Consider the following 17,836-nt stretch of genomic DNA (forward strand, 5'->3'; position numbering starts at 1 on the left):
GTGTGTGTGTGTGTGTGTGTGTGTGTGTGTGTGTGTGTGTGTGTGTGTGTGTGTAGATACTATATATATTATATATATATAGTATCTAAATTACATATAGATACTGTAAATTTGATCGGGGAACAATGTTTTTCTACTCCCCTAAGTAATCCAGATAACAAAGTTCCTCTCAATCTGGCCTATCATCGCACCAATATCCGCCAGTTACGTCCCGAAGTCCTGTCCTGATATCTTCATCGTCAGTGTTCCTTCGTCGTTGATCCGATTACTGGCCGCTGTGAAAGGGTATTGTGGAATAAGCTAGCGGTTAGACTTTCATGTACAAAGCTAGTTTACGCTGTATACAGCGTTATATTCACAATCCGAAACTAATTAATTAACGAAGAAACTTTTCCCTTCAGTTTATTTTTATTTTTTCCGCTCGCTTTGTAACACTGTTGCCTTCACTTGATTTTTATTTAACAATTCATTCTTAGTAGAAGAATATGCTGCTTTTTAATTAATAATTTAATTATATTCATAGTAAATGTATAAATTATCATTAAATCGAAACTAACATTGCACAACAAATTTTGATCAACATTTTGTTTTTCAACAATATGATAGAAGTTTCTAGAGATTTTACACTGACACAAAAGATATACTTATTAAAAAAATTACATCACACCTTCTAATTTTTACAAACTAGCTTTTATAATAACATAAATTCTTAATATATATAATATATTGTCTATAAGAAATATTGTCTATAAGAAATTTAAATATTTTTTACAATATATGAAAATAAAAACGTGATGATGTAAAAATCTTTCTTATTATTTATGTATAATTTTAAGCTGCTATATTAAAATAATTTATAAAATTTAATTGGTCACATTTAATGTAAAATTATACTGCTACTGATCGCAAAATTATACTGATTTATTTTAGGTTTCTGTTTCTTAACTTTTAAATAATGATTTTTACGTATTTTACTTCATAAAATAAAAGAAAAAATTGTAAATTGTTTAAATGTATATTTTGTTTCAAAATTAAAATTCTTAGTTTTTTAAAATCTATGAAATTTTTTAAATCTTATATTCTTTTTGAGCAACTAAAAATACATAATAATCATTCAGGTTGAGAAATAGAAATCTCTTGAATCAGTGTAATTATATAGTATTAATATTGAAATTTAATGCAATGTAAACAGATATAGTATCTCTTTCAACAAGATTGTGATACCAAGAAAGTCAGAGCTATAAAATGTTAGATGCGAGCGAAGATGTTCTTTTCCTTTCTGAAAATCCTGTTTCTTAACACCAAATGTAAACTCGTGTTTCTTTGAAAGTTACCACTGGTAATTTCGAGCTGTGCGATCCGAAACGATATTACCGTGTCGCGAACAGCCGCGCTTAAGCTGCAACCATCGGGCTAATGTGGCAGATATCTCCCATAGCGAAATTAAGGCAAATCGTGTGCGGGCCCTCACGGCCGTACAACACTGTTCCACCGGGAAAATCGATATGCAAATCTACGCGCAAATCCTAGTAATCTTGCTCACCCGTCCTGCAGCCCTTGCAACGGCTCAACGGGCGGATGGCATACACCCGTTGACACCGTCGCCCCTTTCGCACCTCTTATCCACCCAATTTCTTTCTCTTCGCTTTCTTTCTTTTTCTCCCTCTCCGTCTGCATAGTTTCTCTCTATCATTCTGTCTGCGATGCTCATTTCAGCAGCGAGAACACGTTCTTTCCCTCTCGGCGTGCTCTCGTTGCTCGTTGCGCAGCAGGACTACGACAGAGGGGGCTGATGGAGGTAGATGGGTGAGAGGTTATAAAACGGGGTTAGCCCGGGTCTGAAGGATCGTGTTCGTCGGCCACCTTCGACGACAGGGCTTTATCGAGGTGAAAAAGGTTGCTCGACATCGACCTCCCGCCGCCATGAAGTGAGCAACCATCCCGCAAGCCTGCCTATAGCCTGCACCACCCTTTTGCTTTTTCCCTCTTGTGCCCCGTCGTTGAGTCGTTTTCGCGGATGTCTTCGCGTTTTTTTCCGCGCAGCTAGATGGGGAAAATGATCCAAGTGCTCTCACGCGACGACGAATTATTATCGCGTGGTTTACTATCGTACTTTTTATATGTGATCCTCGTAATTTTGAGCTGGATATTGATGCCAATAAAATTTTTTATATCGTTCGGTTTCAATGGATAACACTAACATCAAACAAATATGTCTTGTATGTTTTGTACTATTTTCGATATAACTATGATATAATATCGATGGATCCATCTTATTGATAAAATTTTAATTCATTTTTAAGCTATATTTTTTAAAATTTTGATCGACATTGAATAATGTGCATTCATAATTGTGGAACAGATCAATTAATGAATTTGATGATTATAGTTTAATTTATTTAGGCCAAAATAAAATCTCTTTTCGATATTCATTATTATAACATATATCTATATTGATTTAATTCTAATTTTATTGCAGAGTACTTAATTCTTAAAATATATAGGTTCATTTTATGCTAAAATTGATCGCAAAATAACAAAAAAATTTTGATTAGAGCCGTATTCTGTCTGGACGAAACGTTTTCTGCGCTGGTTTATTTATGTGAGACGAGAGAAAAGAAAATATACGTCTCTAGTAGTAGCTTGTGGGAGGTCAGCGCAAAAGGAAGGAAGACAATCAATCTTGATCCCAATTATCGCGTCGCTCAGCGACTGTAATTGAGTCGGTTTCGAGCCTCCAACCACCTCCATCCACGACGGTTCTTTTGTAATGCCGGAAGACTGAAACAATGAAGGCATAGAGTTTCCCCGTTGCGCTCGTACGAGTCGACTGGAAGCATTTTTTGGCTTTACCACACCTGCTCGTTTCGCACCGATGAGTTATTAAGAGACGAATCGCTGAAGATTATTTATTGTCTTTGTCGATTAAATTTTTTTCACTTTCTAATCTTTTCAATATACTTCCTATTTATAACAAAATACAACATATTCTTCCTATTTATAACAAAAATTCTTCGTATTTATAAAAAATTATATTTGCAGTTTTGAATTTATATGATATAATTATACGGATAGCTGTATAATAATCATAATTAGTATAATANAATATATATATATATATATATATATATATATATATATATATAGAAATTTAATGACAAAAAAATAGTTCAAAAAATAACATTAAAAGTACGCTTTTTATAATTACTTTAATAATAATTATTTTAATTTAAATACTTTTGCATAATATATGTAGTAATTAAATTGACATATAACAATAATGAATTTGTTTATCTCGAGGTTTATCTCTATAAAAGATTTTTAGGAAGATCATTCAATTTCAAATCTAGATCTACAGAAATCTAAATATTGTTCTATACAAACCTTGAATTAAAAAAATAATACTAATAATTTGGGGGAACACAGTTGAGCCAGATGTTTGTCTAAGATTGTATAAACTTAACTTTAAAATAAGCCAAATTTGTTACTACGTGACTCAAAAGTTATTGCTTCTTTTCAGGACGTAATAAGCTTTCTACAAATCGGCAGCATGAAAATAAAGTTTTCTTTGAGTGCTGCCTTATATTAGGCTATTCATCTAAGTGGATAAAATGAAATTGAATATTACTTATTATCTTAGGTTGATGTATAGATATCAGGTTCAAACTCGTTTATATTTTTAGAACCAGGCGAAGGATTTTCTTCAATATCTATGCATTGTATAAATTTTCGCACCACACGAGTACCTACTAATGTCATAAATTACATTGGTTGCTTAAAGTCAAATTGCTGTTTTTATAACAGCTTTGTCTGAGTCTAAGATATCAGTATTATATTATTTTATATTTATTATAATATTATTAATTGTAATTATTTATAGTTAATAAATTTTCTTAATAGTTGCGTTATTTTTACATTACATTATTCGATGATACATTTTTAATGTTTATTATTGAAAAAAATAATTTAACTGATTATTGCAATTTTTAAATATTATGATTATACATTTCGTAATTTCACATTTAATGCTTATGTTAAAGAATAAAATAAGAACTATATTCAGTGCACATAATTTTATATCATAATTAAATATAAATATGTTTAAAATTTAATAGTTTGTGTTTGGAATTTGCAATTTGACAATAATTATTGTACGCAACATCTTCCTCGAAATTGTGAATTGATTTTAATATATTTAGAGAAACACACAATTACGTTTGATAATTCTGATTTTTAAAGTGTCTTTAGAACGATAAATTTGCATTAAATTTACATTTGTTTAAGGATGAAACAATTCGGTCCTTAAAAGATTTGTGAAATATTACATCATTATGTATGAAATTTACGAGAGGCTATCCATTTCCGGGGGATCCTCTAAATATCATTAAAGTTTCATTAAAATTAGAGGGGAGCGTTTCGCGTAGCTCCCCGGAGAATGCTGTTTCTTATCAGTAGTCTCTTTAAATCAACTTTAATACTGCGCTCACTAGTTGGCACCATCTAGAATGTACAGTTTAAGCGTCTAAAAATTGTATTTATGTTCATTATTACGATGTTTATTGGCACATTTGATAAACAAATTACTGAGTATTACTATATGAGTATACTATATGAGTATACTATATGAGAAATTATTTTTTCTTTGAATTCTTGAAACGCACGTTTAACTTTTTAAACTTTTTAAATATTGGATATCATTTTGTTTGTTCTTGAACTCATTTATTTTCTTTTATATTTTTGTACCTATTTTGGATTTCCTTGATTATTATTTGAATATTTCTAATGCATCTTTAATGTCTTTAAGATTTATGTCTTTAAGATTTATGTCTTTAAGATTTATACAGAAAATGAGGCTAGCTTTATCTGACTAGCTTAAAGAATTTTAATTATATTAAGTACATTTCAAAATAGTTAATTACACTAAAAATAAAAGCAGAATAAACATGCAAAACAATCGTTCTTGAGAAGCAATAAATGTCATCGCCAAAGCCTCCGCAGACATTGATACGCGTATATACTTGTCATGTTGCCTTGTGCAAGAGCTAACGCTTGAATCTTGTCTCTTGCAATTAGTCGAGCTTAAACCGCTTCGTGTCAACGAGAGGTTGGCTCCAGGAGAACGCGACGACGCGGAGAACGATGGCGAAGATGATGAAGAGGATGGAGCATTTCCTCTCAATGGGTCGAAACTTTCTCGTGGCGGGTACCTACACATTATTCCTCGAAACTCTCGAATGTGCTTAATTAGGCGATATTTGAGCGTTCATCCCGCCGACGTTACCACCAACACGACCCACCGCTTTTCCTTGGCCATCCATTGACGCAACCCTTCTGTCTCTGACAGAGTTTACGCTCGCAAGCCTCTATTACCGAACCACTGGATTTTCGTAAGAAAGCACAGGCGGCTGGCGGTGGCTACCACCCGGTTCTATATAGACATCTTACCTGAACTAATATTGTTAAGGTTTAATTAGTACCACCGCGACACCAAGCACGACCTCTTCTTGCTCCGCCTACCCTTCCTTCCTTCATTTCCCGCGGGTTTCCGTTTCTCCGCCACGAGCCTCTTTCCAAGACCTGACTCGGCACTCTCGACGATGCTCCTTCCACTTTCCCGCCTTCGTGCCACTTCCGTATTCCAACCTTGCACCCGCAACTTACCTCATAAACCGCGTTACAGTTCGTCCCAACATCCAAATTATGAGAGGGAGAGGCTCTGAGAGAGAGGGAGAGAGAGAGAGAGAGAGAGAGAGAACGAAAACCTAATATGAAAAAGGTGTATAATAAGCAATTTTTTGATATTAGTGAATTATAACTTATGCAAATGTTTTTTTCATAGTCAACTTAGAAGAAAGCTTGTATGACACATTGTTTTACTGAAGATAACACTTTGATATATATATATATAATATTCTACAAGAATATTATGAATCATATGAATCATATGTGTGGCGTCGCAAAAATAGTAGCCGCATTATTATATATCATATCATGTAGTATTGTTGATACGAATATCAAATATCTCACCAATCATTATGTTCGCGAGGACAATGAATATCGAGTATTATATTTTACAATCTCTCATCCAATTTCATTAATACATATTATGTATAGTCGATATCCAGCTTTCAATATTAATTGTTAAAGCAACGCTAGATAATTTCGCATTAATGGAGGCAAATTAGGAAGAAATTTAGCGTGTACTACATAATATAATGTTCAAAATAACTTGACTCCGATTTATCAATAAAAAATTATAATTATTTAAAAAATAATAGTTGTAGTAAACTGATTTTCTGCATTTTTTTTTTTCAGGGTCGGTGTAATCGAGAGAAGCCACCTTGCAAGTATTTCCATCCCCCACAGCATCTGAAGGACCAACTCTTGATAAACGGGCGCAATCATTTAGCGCTGAAAAACGCGCTGATGCAGCAGATTCAGCAGGGCCTTACGCCGGGTCAGACTCTCGTACCCGGGCAGGTACCCGCAGTGGTATGTTTTACAACAAATTAACACGATCGTTGCACCACTTCTTCTGCTGTCAACACAGTCACACACTTTCTTTTATCACACCGTAATATCTGGATTTTGTCTGTGTTTAGTCGAGGGTTACTAGATTATCTTATTCGATAGGCAACGCTGCGTAGATTATTGACGGCGTAGTGTATAATAAGCTTTCTTTTCACGTTATTATCGTATCAAGGAAGCTACACGCTGTTATTGTAGAAGCTATGTTTGCGAACGCAATTTCATATATTACCTTAAATTAAAACGCTTTATAAACTTTTCCAATAAGGCTCGAGTCATTATAAAAGCAGCACTTCGCCGTCCATATTTACATGCGTTCCCTTTACGGACATTGCACCGAGAAACAAAGTTTTTAAGAATTAAAGTTTAGCACGTCGCATGTTCTTGGTCAGTGTCATCCTTACTTCCTAGAGTAAAACCTGACTTATCCACATATTTTGATAGACAGTCAATTTACAGAATCGAATCTCTTTGATACAATCGATAAATTCTTAATCTTGTTATTTTTTTTATTACAGCTTTTTTTGATGAAATTATGATGACACTCGTGATTTTTATTCTTATTATTATTCTTAAGTCGTGAATTTTAATTATTTTTGTATTACAAGTACATGATGTATTCAAGATATTTAAATATATTTTTGATTCAAGAATTTTATAAATAATTTGTAAAATCAAGTATTTTTTAAATTTGCATGAAACGCAAATTAAGAATCCTTGATGTGGACATATTAGATTCATATCGCGAATATTTCTTGTACTATTCGTATTTATCATTTAACAGGGGAGGCTCGTTAATTATGGGAATGCAATATCGTGCAATATCGAATTTCCAAACGAAGAGAATAGCGTTTAGACGTGGAAAAGTTTCATCGACTCGTTAAAATTTCACGCAACATCGCATGCGTTATTGATACGACATTTGGATAATTTTGATTGACTCGAATAAATCTTCAACGATTGAGGAAATTTATGCGTTTTTTTTTCTGAACTCCCCTGTTTCACGTGCATCTCTAAGATGACCGATACGCGAGATTGTTATTTTATTTTTAAAGAAATAATAAAAATTCTCTCGTTATTAACGTTTGCCCTCCTTGTTCTTTTTGTTTACTCATGACATACATTCATATTCGTTGCTACGTGACATTAAACCCTATACTATGACTGCCTGTCTGTCCCCTATGTTTGCCGCTGTGGCTCTCGTGGTTGTGGTTGATTGTTGGTGTGTTCTCCAATTACGTCATTGGTGAACAGGAGGCACCAGCACCTCCGGCACCACACCATCACCTTCAACAGCAAATCCAGCAGCAACTTCTCGCTACCCACGCCTTTATGGTAACTCCTGGTTTTGGTTGGCTTCCACTAATTTTTAGTTAATTTAATGCCACGCTGGCTAGCGGTGGATGTAAAGATCATTTATGAGTTTGTAAAAGAAAAACATGACACAATCTGTATTTATTTTCAATTTGCGATATGTTTATACTAAATGAATTACTTTCATAAGTTTACATCCACTGTAGCTATTCAAGCGATGCGCCTGTAATTAGTAAGCGTTTTCGTACGAAAGCTTAAACTTTTATTTTAAGAGCGCGCCGCATAGTAAGTCAATAATTTATTTGCATGCTTTACGAATTGTTTTGTTTGTTTATTGAGGAAAGAAAATTTGTTTGTATATGTTTTCGTAAAGTTTTCCTGTAGAAGAGAGGAGCATGAAGTATTGCGGCTAAATAAAATTTACGCGTTCTTTGGCTCTGAAAACGACGAATGTTTCTTCTCTTTCACTTTGAAATATTTTATATTTTATGTTTAACATTGTAACAGTAAATATTTAAATATAAAAATTGTTAGAGTTTTGAAATATAATGAGAATGAAACTTATGATAGTCAAAGAGACGAAGAAAGAGGATGCGAGGCAGGGTAGTCTTGAAAATATTATCGATCTTACAATATTTCAATTCGGTATTAGCAATAAAATTTTTATTTCCTGATGTACTCTGAAAAATTAGAAAGCTGAGTCTGATCATATAATAGCTCAGCTAATATTTTTCAACAATTACCTGGCCGCGTTTCCGAAAGCTTTTTTACAACGACGAAAGCTCCCAGGGTATCAGAGGCTTTTGAGAAGAAGGAACGAGTATTCTGCTCGTTCGAATGCGCTTGAAATTACCTGCCTTCGCTTCTGGGAGCCAGCTCTCGCTGCAAAACCAAACGCTTCGTGTGGGAACGTACGCTTGTCGTTAAAAATGAAGGGGAGGGCACGAGAAAAGAGAAAATGGACGATTAAGGCTTTGCGAGATCCGTAAACGAGACGTCTTTTCTTTGCAAATTTTTGTCTTTAGCACGTTTTTCAGATTTATTACTCTGAATTAATCCTTGTAGGTATATAATATCACACTTGCAGTAGAATTTCTTTAAGAGTCACTTTTTTAAAAGTCCCTTCCAAATATTTTTATTTATCGAATTTTAATATTGATAATATTGATAATGTTGAAATATAAATGATAATTACAAATAAAATATAATTTTAGATATATAATTATATATAATAATTATATACTATTTTATGATAATTTTGTAATATTTTAATTTAACGTTGTTTTTAATAAATATTGGAAAAATATGTAGAATATTTAATTCATATATTTTTAATATCAGCGCGCTCCTCGTCCTGATAAAGTGAACGACAAGATTCACGAAATGTTGGCATTATAGCAATAGATGAAAACATTCGCAAACTTTCTGGTATCTTCGAAGAATGTTTAATTATTTAAATGGATATTTAATTAATTAAATATTAATTTTAATTAGTTAAATTGTTCAAAATGAATTAGGACAAAATGTATAATTTTTATATTTCATATTTATAAAATAATTCGAACATTTGAATTTAATTGTCATCATACTACATATTTTGCTATTATTTATTTCTGTGTATGTTTCTGTGTATTTGTTTCAAATTCCTAGAGTTTTGCGAATAAATATTAAACAGCTTAAGATAGCTGTGTTTCAATTTTTTCTCAGCAATGTATTAATATATAATTTTCCTTCATTACACGTTGTTATTACACCAGATATTAACGATGTTGCTTATTTATTCAAAATTGAAGCGGGTACGATGATGGTTCGTAAACCAAGCGATGTATATTGCACACCTTAAAGTTGATAAACACCGGAGAGCATTGCTCGCAAAGCTTTAATGCACCTTGAGGCAAAATTTACGCGGACATTCAGAAATGGTAGATTGCATAGACAGAGTATTTGATAATTGATGGCACAAACGGGAAAACGTTAACTTCTTGTTGTAGAAACTGCTCAATTTGAAACGAGTTGATTCGTAAGAAAATTTTTATTTGGAAACAGTTCCTCATTCTTAAATTATTTGCAGAAAATTTTTTCTGTATATTCAATTGTAATAATTATTATCGAAATTATGGAACAAATGTATTTTCATCAACATATTTATAATATATTATACATTATAAATGTAGAATAAAAGTTCCGATTTTATTTTTGTCAAATATATAAAGTTTATTTATTGATTATTAGTTATTTATTGATTAGATGCATTTTAATTTTCTCTGACGTTATGTAATGTAATAGTTTGTAATATTTATGTAACTTCTTTCTTAAAAATATTTAAGAATTGCTGAATTAAAGTGTTTTTTTCCATGCAATTTGTATTCAAATTTAGTATTTCTATCTTTATATTATCAATTTTTATGAAGTAAATAATTTAAAAATATGATTGCAGCCACAAAAAATCAATTTTTAATCAAATCAACTCGCTTTATGAAGAAATATCATGTGTTTTAACTATCTATTAATATCAATACTCTGTATATACAAATATTTAGGTATAAAGCAGTTTCAAGCAATGATCTCGAAATCGTGCGCGTCGCGACGTGTACAATCGAAAACGCGTGGGGCGAAGGCAGGGACAGGTGTGTTCTAATCCATGTTACCTGGATATCTTCCGGGTGTGTTTTCGCAGGCGACGAATCCGTACCTGACCGGTATGCCGCAGGTTAGCAATACGTACAGCCCGTACTTCGCGCCCAGCCCGATAATGCCGGCGATAATGGGCCCGGCTGACCCAACGGGCGTCGGCAGTCCGCTCGGCGTGGTACCGCAGACAGTGGCGATGCCGCAGAAGATGCCACGTACCGACCGCCTCGAGGTATGTCTACCACCAAACTACATTCAACAACAACAACAACAACAGCAACAACAACAACAACAACAGCATGGGGCCCAACACGGCGCAGCCGGGGCCTCAAGGTGCCCGATGGCCGCGCCCAGTACCGTGTACCAAGTGCCGGCCGGTCCCCCCAATCAGGTGTCGCCCGTATCCACGATGCAATCTGTCAATCATCCACCATCCCCCACCACCATTACAACGACGTCCCTGTGCACCCCTCTGCACAATCCCCATGCCCATCATCATCCCATTCACAATCTCATTTATGTTCACGCGTATTATTAGAGAGGCTCCAACGTATAGACTTCTAAACTCGACTCGACACCGAGTGTCGATGACGTTCGATTGTTTGACGAGGTAGATCGACGCCGCGCCAACGCATCACTTCTTTTCGTTCTTTCATTAACCTCCCCTCCCTTCCCTTCTCTTTGCGTTTTTTTCCCTCTCTATTTTTTTCTCATGTAAACGTAACGCGTCGGGTGGATTAATCAGACAGGCCGTAACGGTATGCTCGTGGTGATTAGGGCGTAACGATGACAACGGATGAAATTGCAGCGGGCACCGAGAATATCCTGATTTCGTAGGCGGGTTATATAGACATGCGTTGCTAATTACAGTAATTTACGCCGCGCGGATCCATAAGGCGATCTGATTACTCGAGCCGAATGGCTTACGTTCGTCGTGCGAGACAGCGATCGATAGTAACGATACCAATGGATCCTAGGCTGGAAATCGGACATTCGTTTTGAGAACATATGACAAACATTACGAAGATTACAATGGGAGAAACTTTGAGAGTGTTTAGTTAGAATTGCAAAGCGCTATATATTTCTATACACTCATTTAATTAATGTCACGTGTTCGATCACGAAAAGAGATGTGTATCTTACAATTAGCGGTATAGAGACGATAGTTTTGAGATTAGACGCGACTGTAGTCGGTGATTAGTGAACAAATACGATTTCGATGACGATTTCGTGATTTACATCGATTTAGAATCAATCGTAACAGCGACTGGTGGCGATTAATCTCGTGTAATAGATATTTTGGCGAATAATTTGCAATAGATAAATATAGAAATCGTAAATTTTATGAAAAACAGAGCAGACGTTGAAAGTGACGAACAGCGAGAGAGGAGAAATCGAATTGCGAGAATGACAAAGATTTTGTGCGTATATTTTGTAGTGTGAAATGATGGTAGGAAATGAAACGATGCAATGACGAGCAGTAATATATCGTTATCTAGTAAGTGTGATGACAAAGCAAATTTAATTTAAGATACTGCACGTAGAGATACAATAAATTCCTATGGATCGCAAGCGATGCAAAGATCTAAAAAGTATCAAGAGTATGTAAATTCTGAAATCAGATAACTATAACGGCAACGATGAAACGTGATGAATAATTACGATTAACTTATATATAGAATATATATGGCTGATTTGATAAAAGTAGATTTCTAAATGTGCAACCGACTAAATTATGCAAAAATATTTGAGCAATTTACAAGTATTTTTTAAATTAAAACTTATCTCGATTTATATGACTTATGACATCTACACGTTATTTTATAACATCAATAAATTGTCACGATAATTGCATTACGGTGTATTTTTGTTTTGTGAAATTGTTATATATCTTTGACTTAATTCTTTAGTAAAAAAGAAAAATATTTGTTCGGTATAACAAGTTAGTCCCGTCGTTATTGCGTTTTTAGGTTAAAAAAATAAAAACAATTATTAATGCTTATTGACTATATTTATCTAATATGTTAAATTTAAAAAAAAACTATGTTAAATGTTAATATTTTTTTGCAGACTGTTTTATTATAAATTTTATTTTTGTTATATGTATTTGACGATGATCAATTATAAAATAAATTAGACTGATTTTTTTAATGTTATACTAATGATAACATGCGACAATTATCGACATTTTAGATATATTTATTATACGAAAGATAGGATAAATGATCATCGAAATTATTTTTAACGTCCGAATCGTTGGTTTTTTCGGATTTTCAAAACGTCATCGAGCGATTCAAACGAAGATGTGTCATACTCACCTTATTTTCTGTTTCGGTTCATTGCAAAAACAACCTATCTTGCAACACAATTATTTCGTAGGAAGTTGCTTCTGGCGGTTACATTGAAATTCTGTCACTTCTATCAAATATACGCCTATTTCTTAAATTAATTATTTCCTTTAGATATACATGTTACAAAGATACTTAGGAATAAATGTAGGCGTATAATATTAATATCGTATTTCTGTAAGTGTTTCGAGAAAAACGGACGAAGCTTTCCGGAATTAGAGTGCAATCTTTGCAAGATGCACTCAGTAGAAATCCGAGATACGATCGTGCAATATCGCCTCGGTCTTCGGTACGAGCCTCTAGTTGGAGAGCGCGAGAAACGTTTCAGAAACAATAACAAGATCGCCCTGTGAAACTTCGCGTCTGCATGCACCTGGAGTTTTCTAATGCGTGAGTTCGCAGATTTCCCCGGAGCCGTCATCGTCTCTTTTCTCGTTTTCGCCCGGCGGCATTCGCGAAATTAACAAGTTTTGCGAGTCGGTTTTCACAGGGCAGCCCTCGTGCGAGGTAGTCTCTGCAAAGCGGGGAAACGAACATCGAGATAGCAGCGCAATATCGGCGCGAAAACTCGTGCTGATTCGTTTGCGGGATGTTTCTTGACATTCAACTCGCAAATAATGAACTGCTTGTTGTAAAATGTTTCGGATTTAATATACTTGTTCCCAACATGATCGTACGACGCGGCTTTCCGGGAATATTGAATTAAAGAATAAAATAAATTTATATTTTACATTCCGGTAAAAGATATAAACGCTTTTGAGGAGATGGTAGCTCTGTTATGATTCGATATTCTTGATGCCCAGTATAACCAAATAGCAACGAATTAAAAAAAACTTATAAAGTAATTTCAAAAACTTACATAAACTATATTATCAAAAATTATTGAGCGCTACATGTAAAGGAAGAAATATTTAAATGTGTGGAAGAAATATTTAATGTCTTTCTCAATATTTAGAGATAATTTGAATGCGAGAAAATTACATTCACAAACATTAGAACGGCTGAATTCTAAGTCTGTTTAGAATATTAATTTTCTGTTTAGAATATTAATTTTGAATAGAAGTTTAAGATCATTTTAAGTAATGTTTTAAAGTGCTAACACTACTCTGTGATTGGCTTATGACATCTTAAGACTGTATTTAAAACGATCTTAAATATAAAAATCGACTATGAATACCGATCTTAAAAACTATTTTAATTTATTTGAAAATATAATAGATTTAGTCATTCTACTGTTAACATCCACTTAGTCGAAAACAACAAAGGATGGCAATCACGGCGCATTGAAATTTAAAAAATTCGTAATCGATATAATAATAATAAATAAAAAAGAGAACATAGGAAAGAAACATCGAAAATATCAAATGTACAGCCATGTCGATTCAATTCGGTTTGGTTTTATTATTTACGTGCTTGTACGTCGTGTCTGTGTATGTGATTATTAATAATTATCTTATCATCATAACTTGGTTACATTAATTGGAGAGGATCAACGAACGGGAGATCTCGCAGATTTCTTGCGAGTTATTGCACTTATGTAGCAAAATGACTTTGCAATGCAGAACGTTTCATAGCGTTCGAAAATCTAAATATATGTACGTATGCAGAATCATATACAGATACATGACGCTTACACGCGCCGGTCCATCCATGCATACGCACATAGTGATATATGTGTACATAGTAGGTAGGTTAACAAATTAATTAATTAATTAATTAATTGTATTTTGTATCGCGCAGAAACTGATAGAGCATAAAATCGACGGAAAATGTAACTCGCTATCTTTATTTGAATTTATTGCAACAGATCGCGAATTTTTGTATTGCAAAGACACTATATATGTATTATACAATAGTGTTCTTTTAAATATATCGATTTTAAGCGATCGATATTGCAAGCTCGACCGATCGCTCTTTAACTAGGCGAAAATTAATTTTGCGCTCGCATCAGAATTTCCAGCCTGGGCGAAATATAAAAAAATTATTTCGGCGCGAATTAGCAATACGAGATCTTTTTATCAGTTTTATAATTATACACATCATACACCATTTTACCCTCTCCTTCCTTTCATCTTTTATCACCATAGTAAGAACGATAGCACCCTCTCTATTCCTCATCCGAGATAATATATGATCGATTTCACATATTTATAATTAAGTAAAGGAAACGTTTATGAAAAAGAGTAAGGATATACACAATGTAATGTCGTTTAATTAAATATTGCAGATAGAAGTCGGAAATATATGATCGATTTATTAACTAATTACGATTGATCTTACGGTAACACTTATTATAATATTTGGTAACATACAATAACGATGATAATTAGTAATCATAACAATACCTATTTGTGATGTACTACGATGACTTGCACTGAGTTCGGGTCACGTGAAATTTATTGATGATGAATTCAAATAAAAGAAATATAATTGAAACTGGAAACGATGCACAGACTGTTTATTGATTCTTACAAGTTCACTTTTAATGACCAAAAAGTTTGTGTGCTTTGTATGTCTTATCTTAGTCTTCTTGTATTTTCTTTACTCATTATTTTTTTTTTGTTGCCTTTGCTCTTTTGGTTGAACAAATTTGCGCGAAGTATGCCCAGAACTGTATATTACTCTTTTTTCCTTTTCTGTTTGAAGAATACAAACTTTCTTTTGTAGTGCACTCCGCTTGCAAATGAGAAATAGTTTCTTGCGTATTCAAAAATAGGATATCTCTCGATCGGAATTGTGCTAATAATCGGCTACAAGTCAAGTAATCTGCGTATAAACGCCTCTCGCGAGAATATTCCGTTGTGTCCATTGCTAATTTCCCGTCCATATCGACGACAACATTGAAATTTACCCATTTCTTTCCAAGATTTTTATCCCGTCTGGACATGTCAATGCCTCCTCACTTCCTTGATCCTTTGCACCTGCGAGAAAAAAAGATCGCAAGATCTATATCTTCCCCGGACGATATGTCATTAATGCTCTTTGAATTAATTGCTTGCTGCCTGTTTATATATAATGTTATTAATATCGATATAAACATATGGATTTTTGCTGTTTAGTATATTAATATTTAACCTTGATTGGCCAAAGTTACTTTTGATGAACAATTGTTGAAACGTAGAAACAATTTTTTTTTATTATTTATTCATCGCCTTTTTTTTTCAATTTGTTTCGTTATTTAGAGAATGACCACATTTACTTTTACACATCGTGAAAAGCTTGACCAATCAGGGAAGTGTAGAAAGCAATTCGGTAACATTCACGATATGTAGTAGGGAATGACTTTTAGTGAATGACGAGTAGTGATGTCCATTAATTTCAACTGTTTTTATTCGATGTTAACGGACTCTTGCTCCATACGCTCACTGGCATACTCATACTTTGACAAACGGAAAAGCTGATACTGTTTTGTGCATACATATCGTTTCTTTTTCACAGGCCGGCACTTAACTAGTGGTCCCTCTGTTCTATTTCCTTTAATTCTTACCGCCAATCAACGCGACTTTTTTTCCCCTCATTCTCTTGCGAATTTTGTTTTCTCTTGCGTCTCAACGACTTGATTTCCGTTGTTAGTAGTAACACACGCATACATTTATTTTTGTTGGCCAGCCGGATTTCTGTCACGCCGATGCCTCATCGGGCGCGCAAACACTGACTTTGTTTTCGCGCGAAAGAAGAGAAACGCATGTTTCTAGCGATCTTAACTTCGTTTAGTGGTTTGACTCCTGTCGTATTATAAACGCGGAAATGATCTCGTCTTTGTATTCGCATGCCCGACCGTGGTAATCGGCGTGCACGGTCAGTCCGGCGTAATTGCACAAAGCTAATGCGCTCTTTACAGCTTTTCGTACAGCTCACGTTGTGTATCTCGGCAATATATAATTTTTGGCGACTCTATATATATATATATATATATATATGTATATATCTATATATACATTTTTATATGTACAAATTTACAAGTGTGCGATATACCCACATATATATATACATGTGTATCTCATTTTTCAGCGCCAGAGTACCTTATGATTTCTGTTCTTCGCAATCGCAAACACATCACTTATTTACTAATTCTATTAATTGTCGTATACATCAGCAGCGATTTAAGTGTTTATTTTTACAGCTAGGAGGAGGTGCTTTACATTATGCGATCGCATGCGAATTTTTGATATTTATTGGCGCATTATTCGCATATATATATATTTACATATAACATGTATATTTGTATACAACAGACAGTCGTTATGTGGACACGTATACAAATACTCGCATACGTTTTAAACGAACGTGCAACCGACACAACACACACACACAACGAGACACAATAGTTATTCACGATTTTAAGTTTCCTTTTTTGATTTTTTGTTTTTCTGCAACTGTTGTAGTGTTACGCGTGTGCGCTTGTGCAATACAGTAAGTTTCTTTTCACGTCTTTTATAGCTGATAACAAAGCGTATATTTTATATCGAATTTCTCTTGCAAGGAACGATGCACGCGATGCTATTCGTTCTGTTAATACTGCTTTTCACACTGCTTTTCTCGTGCGTTTTAGAAAAATTTCTGATAGAAGATTTTCAGTAAAGTACGGATTTATAAATAAAAGTGGGATATACGAGGCGCGGGCAACGTAAAGTTTGTAATAACAATGCAATTACGCATATCCCTGTCAAATAATGTTAACACATATGTGTACATATGAAGAACGTTTCTACAGTGACGAATTTAATCATTTATGCACGATGGTTCATTTGAAAGATACATATTTGAAGGTTGATAAGTAATATCGATCGATCAGCCAGTCTCTCTGTTGAGAATTTGTTGATTATAGGAATTATATCAAGAAGAGTAATAGTAACTACAAGTTAAAAAGTTTATTTTAGAGCAATTCAATTTATAGAATGCAAGCAAGCAGAGGAAATTTTTGCAATGATGAAATTGAACTAATTAACTAATTAACTGCTTTCTATATATATATATATCTATATATATATATATATATATATATATATATATAC

The 17,836-nt window shown here is 33.8% G+C and overlaps 1 protein-coding gene across 1 annotated transcript in view; it reads left to right on the forward strand.

The window, feature by feature from the left end:
• LOC105627374 (zinc finger protein 36, C3H1 type-like 3) overlaps window positions 1–17,836 on the forward strand; it is a 63,401-nt gene that overhangs the window by 23,615 nt on the left and 21,950 nt on the right. The window contains exons 2-4 of the mRNA XM_012208657.1: window positions 6,316–6,492; window positions 7,783–7,863; window positions 10,520–10,705. Coding sequence (XP_012064047.1) covers window positions 6,316–6,492; window positions 7,783–7,863; window positions 10,520–10,705 — 444 coding nt within the window. The remainder of the gene's footprint in view (window positions 1–6,315; window positions 6,493–7,782; window positions 7,864–10,519; window positions 10,706–17,836) is intronic.

This window comes from Atta cephalotes, assembly GCF_000143395.1.
Source record: "Atta cephalotes unplaced genomic scaffold scaffold00008, whole genome shotgun sequence".
Taxonomy (NCBI): domain Eukaryota; kingdom Metazoa; phylum Arthropoda; class Insecta; order Hymenoptera; family Formicidae; genus Atta; species Atta cephalotes.